Source organism: Symphodus melops, assembly GCF_947650265.1.
Source record: "Symphodus melops genome assembly, chromosome: 2".
In the NCBI taxonomy this organism is placed as follows: Eukaryota; Metazoa; Chordata; class Actinopteri; order Labriformes; family Labridae; genus Symphodus; species Symphodus melops.
In genome coordinates, this window is record NC_136692.1 from 17,896,117 (window position 1) to 17,908,319 (window position 12,203).

General features: G+C 41.8%; 1 protein-coding gene across 2 annotated transcripts in view; it reads left to right on the forward strand.

The window, feature by feature from the left end:
* usp34 (ubiquitin specific peptidase 34) overlaps positions 1-12,203 on the forward strand; it is a 56,905-nt gene that overhangs the window by 25,373 nt on the left and 19,329 nt on the right. Inside the window, exons 21-40 of one of the 2 annotated variants that reach the window (XM_079337995.1) lie at positions 897-1,051; positions 1,800-1,913; positions 2,739-2,838; positions 3,089-3,251; positions 3,343-3,469; positions 4,444-4,594; positions 4,757-4,857; positions 5,335-5,550; positions 5,867-5,992; positions 6,421-6,543; positions 6,992-7,075; positions 7,299-7,385; positions 7,942-8,142; positions 8,219-8,301; positions 8,511-8,551; positions 8,675-8,799; positions 9,262-9,414; positions 9,969-10,073; positions 10,237-10,292; positions 11,297-11,601. In XM_079337995.1, the coding sequence (XP_079194121.1) occupies positions 897-1,051; positions 1,800-1,913; positions 2,739-2,838; positions 3,089-3,251; positions 3,343-3,469; positions 4,444-4,594; positions 4,757-4,857; positions 5,335-5,550; positions 5,867-5,992; positions 6,421-6,543; positions 6,992-7,075; positions 7,299-7,385; positions 7,942-8,142; positions 8,219-8,301; positions 8,511-8,551; positions 8,675-8,799; positions 9,262-9,414; positions 9,969-10,073; positions 10,237-10,292; positions 11,297-11,601 (2,616 nt within the window). Of the gene's footprint in view, positions 1-896; positions 1,052-1,799; positions 1,914-2,738; positions 2,839-3,088; positions 3,252-3,342; positions 3,470-4,443; positions 4,595-4,756; positions 4,858-5,334; positions 5,551-5,866; positions 5,993-6,420; positions 6,544-6,991; positions 7,076-7,298; positions 7,386-7,941; positions 8,143-8,218; positions 8,302-8,510; positions 8,552-8,674; positions 8,800-9,261; positions 9,415-9,968; positions 10,074-10,197; positions 10,293-11,296; positions 11,602-12,203 lie in introns of both variants that reach the window. The other variant, XM_079337994.1, reaches the window with a different exon arrangement.

A 12,203-nucleotide genomic window follows, 5' to 3' on the forward strand; every position in this document is an offset into this window, starting at 1 on the left:
TGATGTCCTTTTTAATATTAAGATATCTTCAACTTACATTTCCTTACAACACTAAGGGTTAACTGCAAAACACATTCATTTTTCTCTTCTTAAAAATTAGCATTCGTTTTCAAGCTGTTTACAAAGCTAACAACAAATGTCCTCGACTGTTCCTGTTTAAACCCAGTCGTGCACAATACGTCGATTTATTCTAAGTTTTCTAACAGTTGGCAAACTTCTCATTGCCAACCTCTCCTTTTTTTTAAACATTTAGTGATCTTTTTTTTCCATTAGTCATTTTACTGCATCTTCTTTTTCTGTGTTCTTTGCTTCTGTCTTATTCTTTTTTCTTTTTTTTTCTTCATCGCCATCTTCTTCACCTTCCACCGCTTCTTCTGCTTTTAATCTATCTCGCATCTTTAATTCTCCTCAGTCCTCCTTCTTTCATTCTCTTGGTGTCTTGTTTTCTTTCTTCTTCTATGCCTTCTTATTATTATTTTGTATCTTTTTCTGGTTCTTCTGGTTATTTTTATTCTGCTCCCTCTCTTTTCTCTGTCCCCTTTTACCCCTCAGCTCTTTTGTCTTTGTCTTCTCTGGTTTCGATAAGTCAAAATTTAGAGTTGATGAGCTCAGTTTTAAGAAAACTATTTTCTTCCCAGATTATTTGATTTTAAAGAATTTTGGAAAACTTAAATACTAAAAAAGATATATAAAGTACTGGTACATCCAAAATTGAAATCTTCCAAAGCAATCTTAATTTAGTGGTTTTATCCCTTATAACCCAACGTTTAGAACAGCTAAGGTAGTGAAGCAGACTAAAGGCATGCAGGAAATGAGACGTACACATGTGTTTATTCATCACAGATGGAGTGGAATCCATTTGCCTGCTTGTAACTGTGTGTGTTTGTGTTTCTCAGGACTGAGTCTGGAGCAGGTGGACATTCTGTGGCACTGCCTGGTGGAGGACTCAGAGTGCTACGACGATGCGCTGCACTGGTTCCTCAATCAGGTCCGCAGTAAGGACCAGCATGCTATGGGCATGGAGACCTACAAACACCTGTTTCTGGAGAAGGTGGATGAAGCACGAACACACACGACAATAAAAAGCAGCTGGTAGAAAAGTTCCACTGGGTCAACTAGGTTCAGTTGCAGTGATTTCTCTCCACTTTGAGTTTCTGGTATATCGACAGTTTTTAAAGGCAGGGCTGGTCATTTTCAAAAACATTTCAACAACAAACATTTTGAAAGGAGTATCCAGTCTGTTCTCTGTATTCACCCCTTCCCGTCTGTGCTCCCTTAAAAGCCACACCCCTTACTTAAATGCACTAGTGCCATCGGTCTAGAAGCAGATTTCAGCTCATGCTTTGAGTGTGGGCTCGTCCATGCATGGGGCAGAGAGGCGAACTGTCATCAGACATTGGTGGAAGTTTTTACCGGCTTGAAGCTGCTACAGATGACAGATGTTCTTTGTTGCTTTGTCAGAGCACACAAGATCTTAATTACTGTCAGGACATAAAAACAATTTCAACCAAAAACATAAAAAGCACAGGGTAGGAAATTATCTACCCTGTGCTTTACTTCTTTGTTTTTTTTAGGTAGCATCAGAACCTCAAAACTCAGTAATGCAAGAAGATTTCTATGAGGGATATTTCTAATTAAAACATATAATTACCTAAATCTGGTTTATGTCTACATCCAACTTTTTTCCAAATAATATAAATGTGGTTGTTTAGCCCGCCACATGCTAGCCCAGCATGTGTTGATGTACAATGAAGAGGAAATGGGACATTTGTGTTTCAATTGTGCGTTTGTCACTCCAGATGCCCCAGCTGAAACCAGAGACCATCAGCATGACCGGTCTGAACCTCTTCCAGCACTTGTGTAACCTGGCTCGTCTCGCCACCAGCGCCCTGGACAACGCCTCCAGCTGTGAGGTAAACAACCGCCCATAAATACATTTACAAGACATATATGCATACACAATTAGACACGAATAAAAACACTAAGGATTCAAGAATTCTTCAATGTTTCTTCCTATTTGTGATTTTTGGATCTAGCCCCCTCTAAGGAATGTGCATGTCTTTTTGGGTGTTTTTATTGAGTATATTTGGGGTCACGGTTCGGTACAGGTTTGTTTCAACAATAAGCAACATAAAGTCACATCGGCCTATATTTCTAGTTTCTCTAATTTATTTGAACGGACAGTAGTTCAAGTTGCAATTTTTCGATGTTGTATTTAGAACTAGTCTTCAGAGTTTCTACAAGTTGTAGTGTATTATTGTGGTTCCCAAAGTGGGGGTCACGAGATTCTTTCCAAATTATTATTTTTTTTTCAAGTTTTTAAATAGCGGTTTGCAATATAACGATCTTAGATGTTGAAGGATTTCCTCAGCATAGTGGGTTCACAGCTGAACGTCGAAATGGAACTTATTACTCCATCCTAGTTATATATACAACGGTTAGAGTTTTTTCCAAGCCGACAGGGGAAGTGTGAGAAACAGGGAAGTGAACAGTTTGCAAAGTGATGGTGGTTTGTAGCCGACTTCGGGTAGCAACACAACTTCTTTTTCCCCAACTCACAGTTCACAATAGAAACACTGTTACTGGCCTAGTGAATGTTGGTGTTCTTTTGTTTAACAAAAAACAAACAAGTGATCATGTACAGCTTTAAAGTACTCACCTTTATCGCCAATATTTTAGAGTAGAAATACAATTAGCTCATATGTGTGTGTGTGTTTATTGTGTGTGTGTGTCTGCAGCTGTGCGGGATGGACCAGCTGTGGGGGATTGCTCTGAGAGCTCAGTCTGCTGACATCAGCCGAGCTGCCATCCAGTACATCAACTCCTACTACATCAACGGTGAGTTGAATGTCAGGAAACGCACTCGGTTTGCAAACTATAATGAGAATATAGTGACTTTCATATTAGAGTTTAACCATGTGTGTTACCATTTTAAAGTTGTTGACTGTGGGTGATTTTTGTTTGACATGTTATAAGACTTGAACATGGATTGCTTTGCTCCTTAAAGAAAGCATATTTTAGTGCACCAACGTCACCATCGCTTTAAGTGTTTTGTGTGTCTCTTTTGTGCGTATGTTGACACACCCAGCTGGGAAGACGGGACTGGAAAAGGAGCAGGAGTTCATCAGGAAGTGTATGGAGAGTCTGCTCATGGCTTCAGCAAACCTGGAGAAGGACTCTCACTCCAGCCTGACCAGCATCGAGAGGGGCCTGCTCATGCTCAAAACTCACCTGGAGGCCTTTCGAAGGAGGTAAACACCATCCCGCAATGCTTGCAAAACGTAAATGCACCGTCTCTTTAATAAACGCAGATAAATTATATATCAATTCCCTCTCTGTCAGGTTTGCTTACCACCTGCGTCAGTGGCAGATAGAGGGGAAGGGGATCAGCAGCCATCTGAAGGCCCTGAGTGACAAACAGTCTCTGCCGCTCAGGATTGTATGTCAGCCTGCCGGACTGCCTGACAAGGTGACACATAAACGATTGATGTAACAGACTGCCTGACTCGGCTTAGGAACAATGAATTCTGTCATAAAATGAAGTCACTGAAACACTGCAAAGATCTTGGTGATTAATAAAACAAATTAATTAAACATTTTACGCACTTGTTTGTTGTACATTTCTCAGTTTGTGAGATCAATAATGCATTCTCTTTTTTTTATTATTATTATTATTAATCCCTGAGGGGGAAATTGTGGTTAACTCTCTGTTATGTTCGATACGTGCTTCACAAACGGGCCTGAATCACACATGCATTGCTTGACTCCATCAATGCATGCCTGGGGACATGCATTAATGGAGTCAAGTAATGCATGCATCCGCATTGGGACTTGAACTGGCAACCCTTCGGCTCCAAACCCAAGTTCCCCCCGGACTGAGCTACTGCTGCCCCATCTTATCTTGTCTTTAAGGGTTTGAACATGTTACAGCCAGTTGCTTTCGCGTTTCAAAAACATGGATGAAATCTACGACAAGGAAACACAAGCCCTTTTCAGACTGTGTTTTTGCAATGCATTTACACTAAGCTCAGTTGCCATTATTTCTTTGTATATTCATCATGATTGAGCAATATTAGAGTCCCAGTCTGTTAACTCACATTGCGTTTACGTGTAGCAGAACCACAGCCGGAGCTCCACATACAAACAGTCAGACAAACGCTCAGCACTGCGCTCCTTCTCTGTCTCTGCGTCTCTCTGTCCTGTTATCTACCTCTAAAGTCGGTTTAGAGAGGCGATCACTTCATGCCCAATTAAGCCTCTGCAACGTTCAGATTAAAGGCGAAACACCACAGGGTCGTGAATATCGCGTCTCAAAACAGCAGTCAAAGTAAGGCTGCAAGGTCTTTGTGTCAGAAAACAAACTGTGTTTAAACAAGATATTTTTAATTTCTTATCGTACATCACTCAATTATGATTTAAAGCGAACCATGTGTGTTTTTGCAGATGACTATCGAGATGTATCCCAGTGACCAGGTGGCAGACCTGCGGGCTGAGGTGACCCACTGGTACGAGAACCTGCAGAAGGAGCAGATGAACCAGCAGGCTCAGCTGCAGGAGTTCGGTCAGAGTGGTCGGCAGCAGGGCGACTTCCCAGGTCAGCTCCCACAAATTCTCCTTTTGATACTCCTGACTTCTAAACATGCTTATAAAAAGAAAGAAAGAAAAAAAAAAAAAGAAGTTCTGTGTTTGTTTTTCTTGCTGCTGTGTCAAAAGTGTCTGTGCGCTTGTGTTTGAGGTCTTGTCTCGTCTCCTGCAGGTGGTCTGATGGGTCCAGTCAGGATGATCTCTTCAGGCCATGAGCTGACCACAGACTACGACGAGAAGACTCTGCATGAGCTGGGCTTCAAAGACATGCAGGTGATGACCTGTTTTTTTCCTCTTATCTCTCCAGAGTATTGATTGGTCTGGCTCAATATGTTGGACCTTGTTTATTACTAAAGTCACACAATCAAAGCAATCAAGTGATCAGCATCAGTAGATAACAAACTCCTGTTTTTTTTTTTTTTTTTAGGTTAAATGACTTGTTTTGTCAGTTGCATCTGGTGGCTTTAAAGATGGCAATGTAAAATGTGTTTTTGATTCAAACAAAGCATCTTGATTAAAAAAAACTCATCGTAGTTATCGCTTTAGACCTTTGATTCAGTGCATTTTCATTAAATCATTGGTAGGTTGCAGCCCTTTTCCTTGCTGACAAAATAATCAGAATGCAGAAAGTTTTCTCTGTGATCTGGAGTCCTCCTCTTGGAAGCGTGAAAAGTTTCCTGTTGCTCTCTCAGTCGAAATATAAAACACAGGGGACTCATCAATTCCTCATGTTTGTCCCTTTGATCCCAGATGGTGTTTGTGTCTCTCGGCGCTCCTCGGAGGGAGAGGAAGGGAGAGGGTATCCAGCTGCCGGCCTCCTGTCTGCCTCCTCCTCAGAAGGAGCACATCCCCATGCTGCTGCTCCTCCAGGAGCCACACCTCACCACGCTGTTCGAGCTGCTCGAGATGCTTGCATGCTTCAAACCTCCCAGGCCAAACGCTGAGATGGTCCACGACAACCCGGAGGTGTGTGACTGAGGGAGTAAACTGAGTGATTCGAGCTACCGTGGATTGTTGTACTTGGAACTGTATCTAATAATGATGTGCTGAAGAGGATCAGGACAGAGACGATTTTAATCTTAGGATTCTGATTGAAAGAAAAAATAACTTTCTTTAAAAATGAAACTTCAGTGTTGCACAAAGTCTTGACTCCATTAAGTATGCAGACTTTTGTTTTTGCACATCGAGCCATAATTCGGGCAGCCTGACTTACAATGGGTGGAAGTTTACCTTTCACATTTCTCAAGTAGCAGAATAATATTTCATGTGTTTATCTCTGCAGAGTGTGCGGTGTGAGGAGCTTCACCTTCACGCAGAGAATCTGTCTCGGAGAGTTTGGGAGCTGCTGATGCTGCTGCCTACATGTCCTAAGATGCTTCAAGCTTTCCAGAACATCTCGGACGACGCGGTCAGTCCTCAAACTAAACTAATATCTTCAATTATTGTCTGGTAAAACAAGCTGAAGAGCGAATGATGGTGTCAGAATGTTGAGCTCCGTGGTTAAATGATAAATTAATTTAATTACAGCAAGTTCCTCATGTACAGAGTTCAGTCCACGACTCGGCAGCTTTGGGTGTCTCTCAGCCCCTTGCTGCTTGTCGTCTCCATTGTTCCCCAAATGTCTGATCTATCCACAGTCCTATCCTTAAAACACAAAAGCTTAAAGCATGTACTTTTCATACTCAACGAAAACGAAGTAATGAGAAAAAGTTCATAGTTCAAATGTTTCAGAGTAAGATGGACAGATAAATGAAACACAGACTAAACCTAATCTAAAGAAGGGACATGTATGGATGTACGGCCACATATCAAACTTGTTTGTGTGTCACCTGACAGAATGGGGAGGGTCTGTGCTGGAAGGAGCTGCTGAGGATTAAAAGTCCACACAAGCTGCTGTACGCTCTGGAGATCATCGAGGCACTGGGCAAACCAAACCGACGCATCCATCGGGAGTCCACTGTGAGAAAAACACAATCTACTAAATCCTTGATCACATACGATGTAAACTTTGTTTTTCTCCATTGTTTAGGAGGTTTGTGTATAATGGGAAATACATGCAGAATGTCCTAACTTCCATTTTGTTACTTTGAACTCAACCAAAAAACAAAACAACAGATTTTTTTTTTTTGTACGCCGCTGTAATTAGCTGTACATGAAGAACAATAAGACTCAAAAACACACAAACCTGTGTGCCCAACAACCGCTCATATAGAAGCCTTTATGGAAATCCATGACTTCCACTGATCCTCACTTATATTCAATATTAGTTGATTATAAATGTCTGGTATATGATAATAAGCCAGCTAGGGCACCCAACAAGCACCCAACTACAATGCATGGACATTTGATGGATATGCTTGTTGCTCTTTTCACACTGTAACTCTGTTTGTCTGTGTTTGTTTTACAGGGAAGTTACAGTGATTTGTACCCAGACTCAGATGACTCCAGTGAGGATCAGATCGAAAACAGCAAAAACACCTGGAGCTGCAAGGTACAACACCTAAACATCAGACTGTCTGTGGCACTGACCTCCACTGTCTGAACCAAAACATGTATACAATAAACATTTTGAAATGCTAAATTCAAAGTATCTAATTGCTATCCTGTTTATGTTCCATGTACCACGTGCTGTGGGATGACAATAAACCTCTTATGTAAATAAAGCAAGAAGAAGCTTCGGTTACAGTCATGGTTTTTCTCTCTCTCCCCTCCAGTTTGTTTCTTCTGGAGGTCTGCAGCTGCTCCTAGAGATTTTTAACTCGGGCATCCTGGAGCCCAAAGATCAGGAGTCCTGGACTGTGGTACGACTGATTTGGTTCTCTTGGAACTTTTAAAGGGAAAGTTTTCCTAAAAGGGGAAAGATCCTTTGTAGAGTGATTATTGTTCAAAGGTTTTTTGGGGTCTAATAAATATTCAGGTTTTAAAGTCTCACTTATTAGGACCCCGAAGCACTGACCAGTGCGAAGTACCCTATTGCATCCCTTATTTTTTTTTATTTTCTTTTTCGGTCCGTCTCTTTGCAGCCATTTTTGACGGCTTGAACGTGAATGAAAAGTCATGACGATTTTGAACATACTTAACCCAGACCTTGATCATCAGATCACCCCAAACTCAATGTCAGTGTGTTCTAGACAAGTTGAAGATCTCCCGTTGTGCAATGCCACATAACAGGGCGTGGCCACGGCGTACCGTCAAACTTTGACTTTAACACAAAATAAACTGTAAGGCCTGCTGCTTGGCCACGTGCCGCGGTCGCACTCTTGCAGTCGCAACCCACCCCGATATGCACGGATTGCTTCGGGCCCTTCATCACTACTTGCGGTTTTAGTTAAAGGTTTTTCTCTGTCTCCTCTGCAGTGGCTGCTCGACTGCCTGGCCTGCCTACTGAAGTTAATCTGTCAGTTTGCGGTGGATCCTGCAGACCTGGACCTCGCCTACCACGACATCTTCTCTTGGTCCGGCCTCGCTGACAGTCAAAGGAAAAGGGCGTGGCCGGGGAAATCCCGCAAGTCCACCGTGGAGCATGGGAAAGGCCTGCACATCCCACGACTCACTGAGGTAGATGTTGTGAAGTCAGCGGGTGTTTCTGTCACTCTGGTGGTTCGATTATTTGCTGATCTGTTGTTTTTTTCAGGTGTTCCTCAGTCTAGTACAAGGAACCAACCTCATCCAACGTCTGATCAACGTGGCCTACACATATGACAACCTTGCACACAGGTGACGTTAAAAAAAGTCGAGTAAAAAAAAAAAAAAGTGAAAACGCATTAAATCTCCCCCCTCTCTGTAGCAAGGCATTGCTAAAGAATGTTTTATTTTCAAAAGATTTGCCGCCACAGCTGTTTCACTTTGTTACTATGTTGACGAGATAACAATCACATTTTTGACTTTACACATTGAACTTGAGCATGTTTCTTGTCGTTGAACAGAGTCCTCAAGGCTCAGTCAGACCACAGGTCTCGCCATGAAGGTGAGCTTCATTATAAGATCATTAATGACCACTCGGTACAAAAACAACCTTGCCGAGTTCATGAAAAATAACCGACCTGATGTCTGGCAGGGATATTAATGTGATGGGTTTTTTTCCCCGTAGTGACTCATTACTCCATGTGGTTGCTGGTGAGCTGGGCTCACTGCTCCTCCGCTGTGAAGTCCAGTCTGGCTGACAGTGATCACCTTCATGACTGGCTGAAGAAACTCACTCTGCTGGTGCCCGAGGTGAGCCGCTCCAAACAATTCCCAGCATGTGTACAATTTGATAATGACAGTATTGCGAAATTCATGTCATGGCAAAACGTGTCATTATTGATTTCAATTCAATTAAACTTTATCAGTAAGGGACCATGTGCAATTTAAACATAAACCAGATTTGCCTTAGACTAGTGAAACCGGTGTACCTCCCACTTCCTAGTCATATTTATTTACTGCCAAATAAACTGTTTTTATTAGATGTGTAAGCCAGACTTTCCTCCTTGTCCTTAAGCTAAGCTAACTGATAGCTCGTATCACATTAATGAAGAACATAAAGTTGACCTTGATGTTTTTCCCCCCATGGTATTAGAAAACAACTTGGAAAAACAAAACAGACTTCAGAAGTGTGGTATAATATATAGAAGTCAACATAATGTTTTTTTTTTATTGGTTTCTTTAACTGACATTTTGGACATTGTTTATTTTCAGCCGGCGGTGAGACACGAGGCGTGTAACGGCCTCTACAAACTCTCTCTGTCGGGTCTGGAGGGCGGAGAGTCCATCAACAGATCCTTCCTGCTGCTTGCTGCCTCCACACTTCTAAAGTTCCTGCCAGACGCTCAGGCCCTCAAACCGCTCCGAGTGGGTTTCCTACACTCACACACTCTAAAACTGAGCCCTATTCAACAATATACACACAGACACACACAGATACCAAAGTCAACTGCAAGCTACACTCTGTGTCAGAAGTCCTCAGGGATGATGATCTGACTCAATTTGAGCTTTGCCACAATAAACCAGTTTGTTTCTAAACGTTTCCCCTTTGACGGGAGAAATGCAGGAGAGACTGGAACAAGCTTTGAACATGTTGGATGTTTTATAAAAGTTATGTTTCACATAAAAACGGTTTACTGATGAGGTCAAACAAATGTGTTGAAGGCCTCTACTTTCTGATAAAACATTTAACAGAACTAGAGACTTTCTTATCATAATTAATTTCACTGTTGATGAACCAAACATTTAAATTGTGTGTAAGAAAACGTGAGAAAAAGCTCTTTTTTTACTTTTTATATTGTCTTCACCTTTTCAGAATAAGAGTCTGTGACTGATGCAAATAATTCACTACTATTTACAAGGATACTGCTGAATGCATAATGTGTGTCTTTGTTGTAACGTTGTTTTGGGGCTTTTTTCAGGTGGAGGATTATGAAGAGGAGCCTCTGTTGAGGACGGGCTGTAAAGAATATTTCTGGCTGCTTTGTAAACTCATCGACAACATCCATGTTAAAGACGCCAGCCAGGTGAGAACTTCAGACCGCAGCATTGATTATCACATTGATCTTGAGTTACTCTATTGACCGGTTGTTTGTGTTGCTGTGATGTGTTGTTGAGCTGTTGCTAGCATTGGTCTGTTTGAACTCACAGAAGGTCTCTCCCTCTCTGTCGCTGGCCGGCTCGATACAGACCACCCTGCTGGACCTGGACGCTCTCGCACGACACCTCGCCGACTGTATCAGGAGGTCAGAAGCAGTCAAAGACTAAATACTGTTTTAAATCCCACATTCTTTAGTAAGAAGATAGGCAGAGTGTTTTTTATTTTTTAAAGAAAACAGTCACACATTTACAGGATGTAAAAAAAAAAGTACCGTGAAAAAAGAACATGTCTTAAATTTCTTTACTTCCTAATTTATTTAAAAGAAAAACAGTATTTTTCCCTTGTTTGATCTTTTTTTTCTACTCCTTGATCCAAATCTTTAGAGGAACTGTTCAGCTACTTATCTGAGTGTGTGGTCTCAGCGGTTATTTCTCCTCATATGGATTAAAGAGGGATTTTAAAGCAGGTCTTATTCCAGGTAGTGTAATCATCTGTACACCAGCAGACTAAATCATTTAATTCTGCTGCATTCTGGTAATCCTCCGAGCACGGAAGAGACCATCTTTCTTTCTTTTCGATTTACTGCGGCGTTTTGAGATTTTCTTTCTTTCCATTCAACTCATTTGACTCAATGAGAATCTCTGCCAGAGATTGGAACAAAATAAACAGTAGTGATGGCAGGAGAATTGTCTTTATTACTTAAATTTGGTTATGCAAGTCAATAGTAAGAGCTTATGTCCTTTATGATGACACTAGATAGATAGATAGATAGATAGATAGATAGATAGATAGATAGATAGATAGATAGATAGATAGATAGATAGATAGATAGATACTTTATTGATCCAGAGGGAAATTCAAGCAGTATAAACGGTAGCCCAATTCTTTAATACGTCTTTCATTTACCGTAATTTATACCCTGAATACAAACCATATTGTTCATGACGAGTGTGAGCTTTGGCAAGCTGGAATCTGGACTGGAGAGTCACCAAAATGTAGTCTGGGTTCAGACACACTTTGTGTTTTGTCCCTGTTCAAACCGTGTTGACTCTAAGTTGATGTGTTGAATCGAAAGCATTGGTCGTCGTGTTTTCTAAAGCTTTGTGATCTGCTCTTCATGACATTACGCACGGGTTCCTCTCTCTGCAGCCGCGAGATTCTGGACCAGCAGGACGGGATGATCGAAGACGACGGGTTGACGGGCCTCCTGCGTCTCGCCACCAGCGTCCTCAAACACAAGCCCCCTTTTAAGTTCTCCCGTGAGGGTCAGGAGTTCCTGCGCGATGTCCACAACCTCCTCTTCCTCCTGCCCAGCCTGGCTGACCGCGCTCAGCCCAAATGCAAGTCCCACGCTGCCCGGGCCGCCGCTTACGACCTGCTGGTGGAGACGGTGAAGGGCTCCGTGGAAAACTACCGTCTGCTCCACAACTGGGTCATGTCACAGCACATGCAGGGTGAGCTTTCCCACACAGTCATTGTTTGTTCTTTAAAATAATTACCATACCACATATAATAATTACCTTCTTTTCATATTGAACAAGTTTGGTAAGAATGTGAAAAATGTTGTCGTATATCATAACACAACCATTCGACCATAGATCATGAATGAACAGGATCCAAACCCCTGAAGATCATAGATGATGTTTGAAATCCTGTTTTTGTTGGCAATGATTAAAGTCACAAGATGATTTCTGAAGATAAATGTAAGCATGTATTTAGCTATTAAAGCCAGTCGGTGTCATTAAAACCACAAAAGTAGCAGAAAGACCGCGAATCATATTTAAGGCTTCCAGATGTTGTAGTTCCATGTTAGAAAGCTGAAAGTACAACAAGTGGGGTTTGATTTTCAGTGAGATTGAGTTGTAGATAACTCTTCTGCAAGCTACACTCTGTGTCAGAAGTCCTCAGGGACGATGATCTGACTCAATTTGAGCTGTGCTATAATAAATGCAGTGTTTCTGGAGAACATTGTCCCTCTGGTGGGATTAATGCAAGACACACTGGGACAGCCTGTACAGGAGAAAAACAACTAAGGCTACATATGAAATATATACAG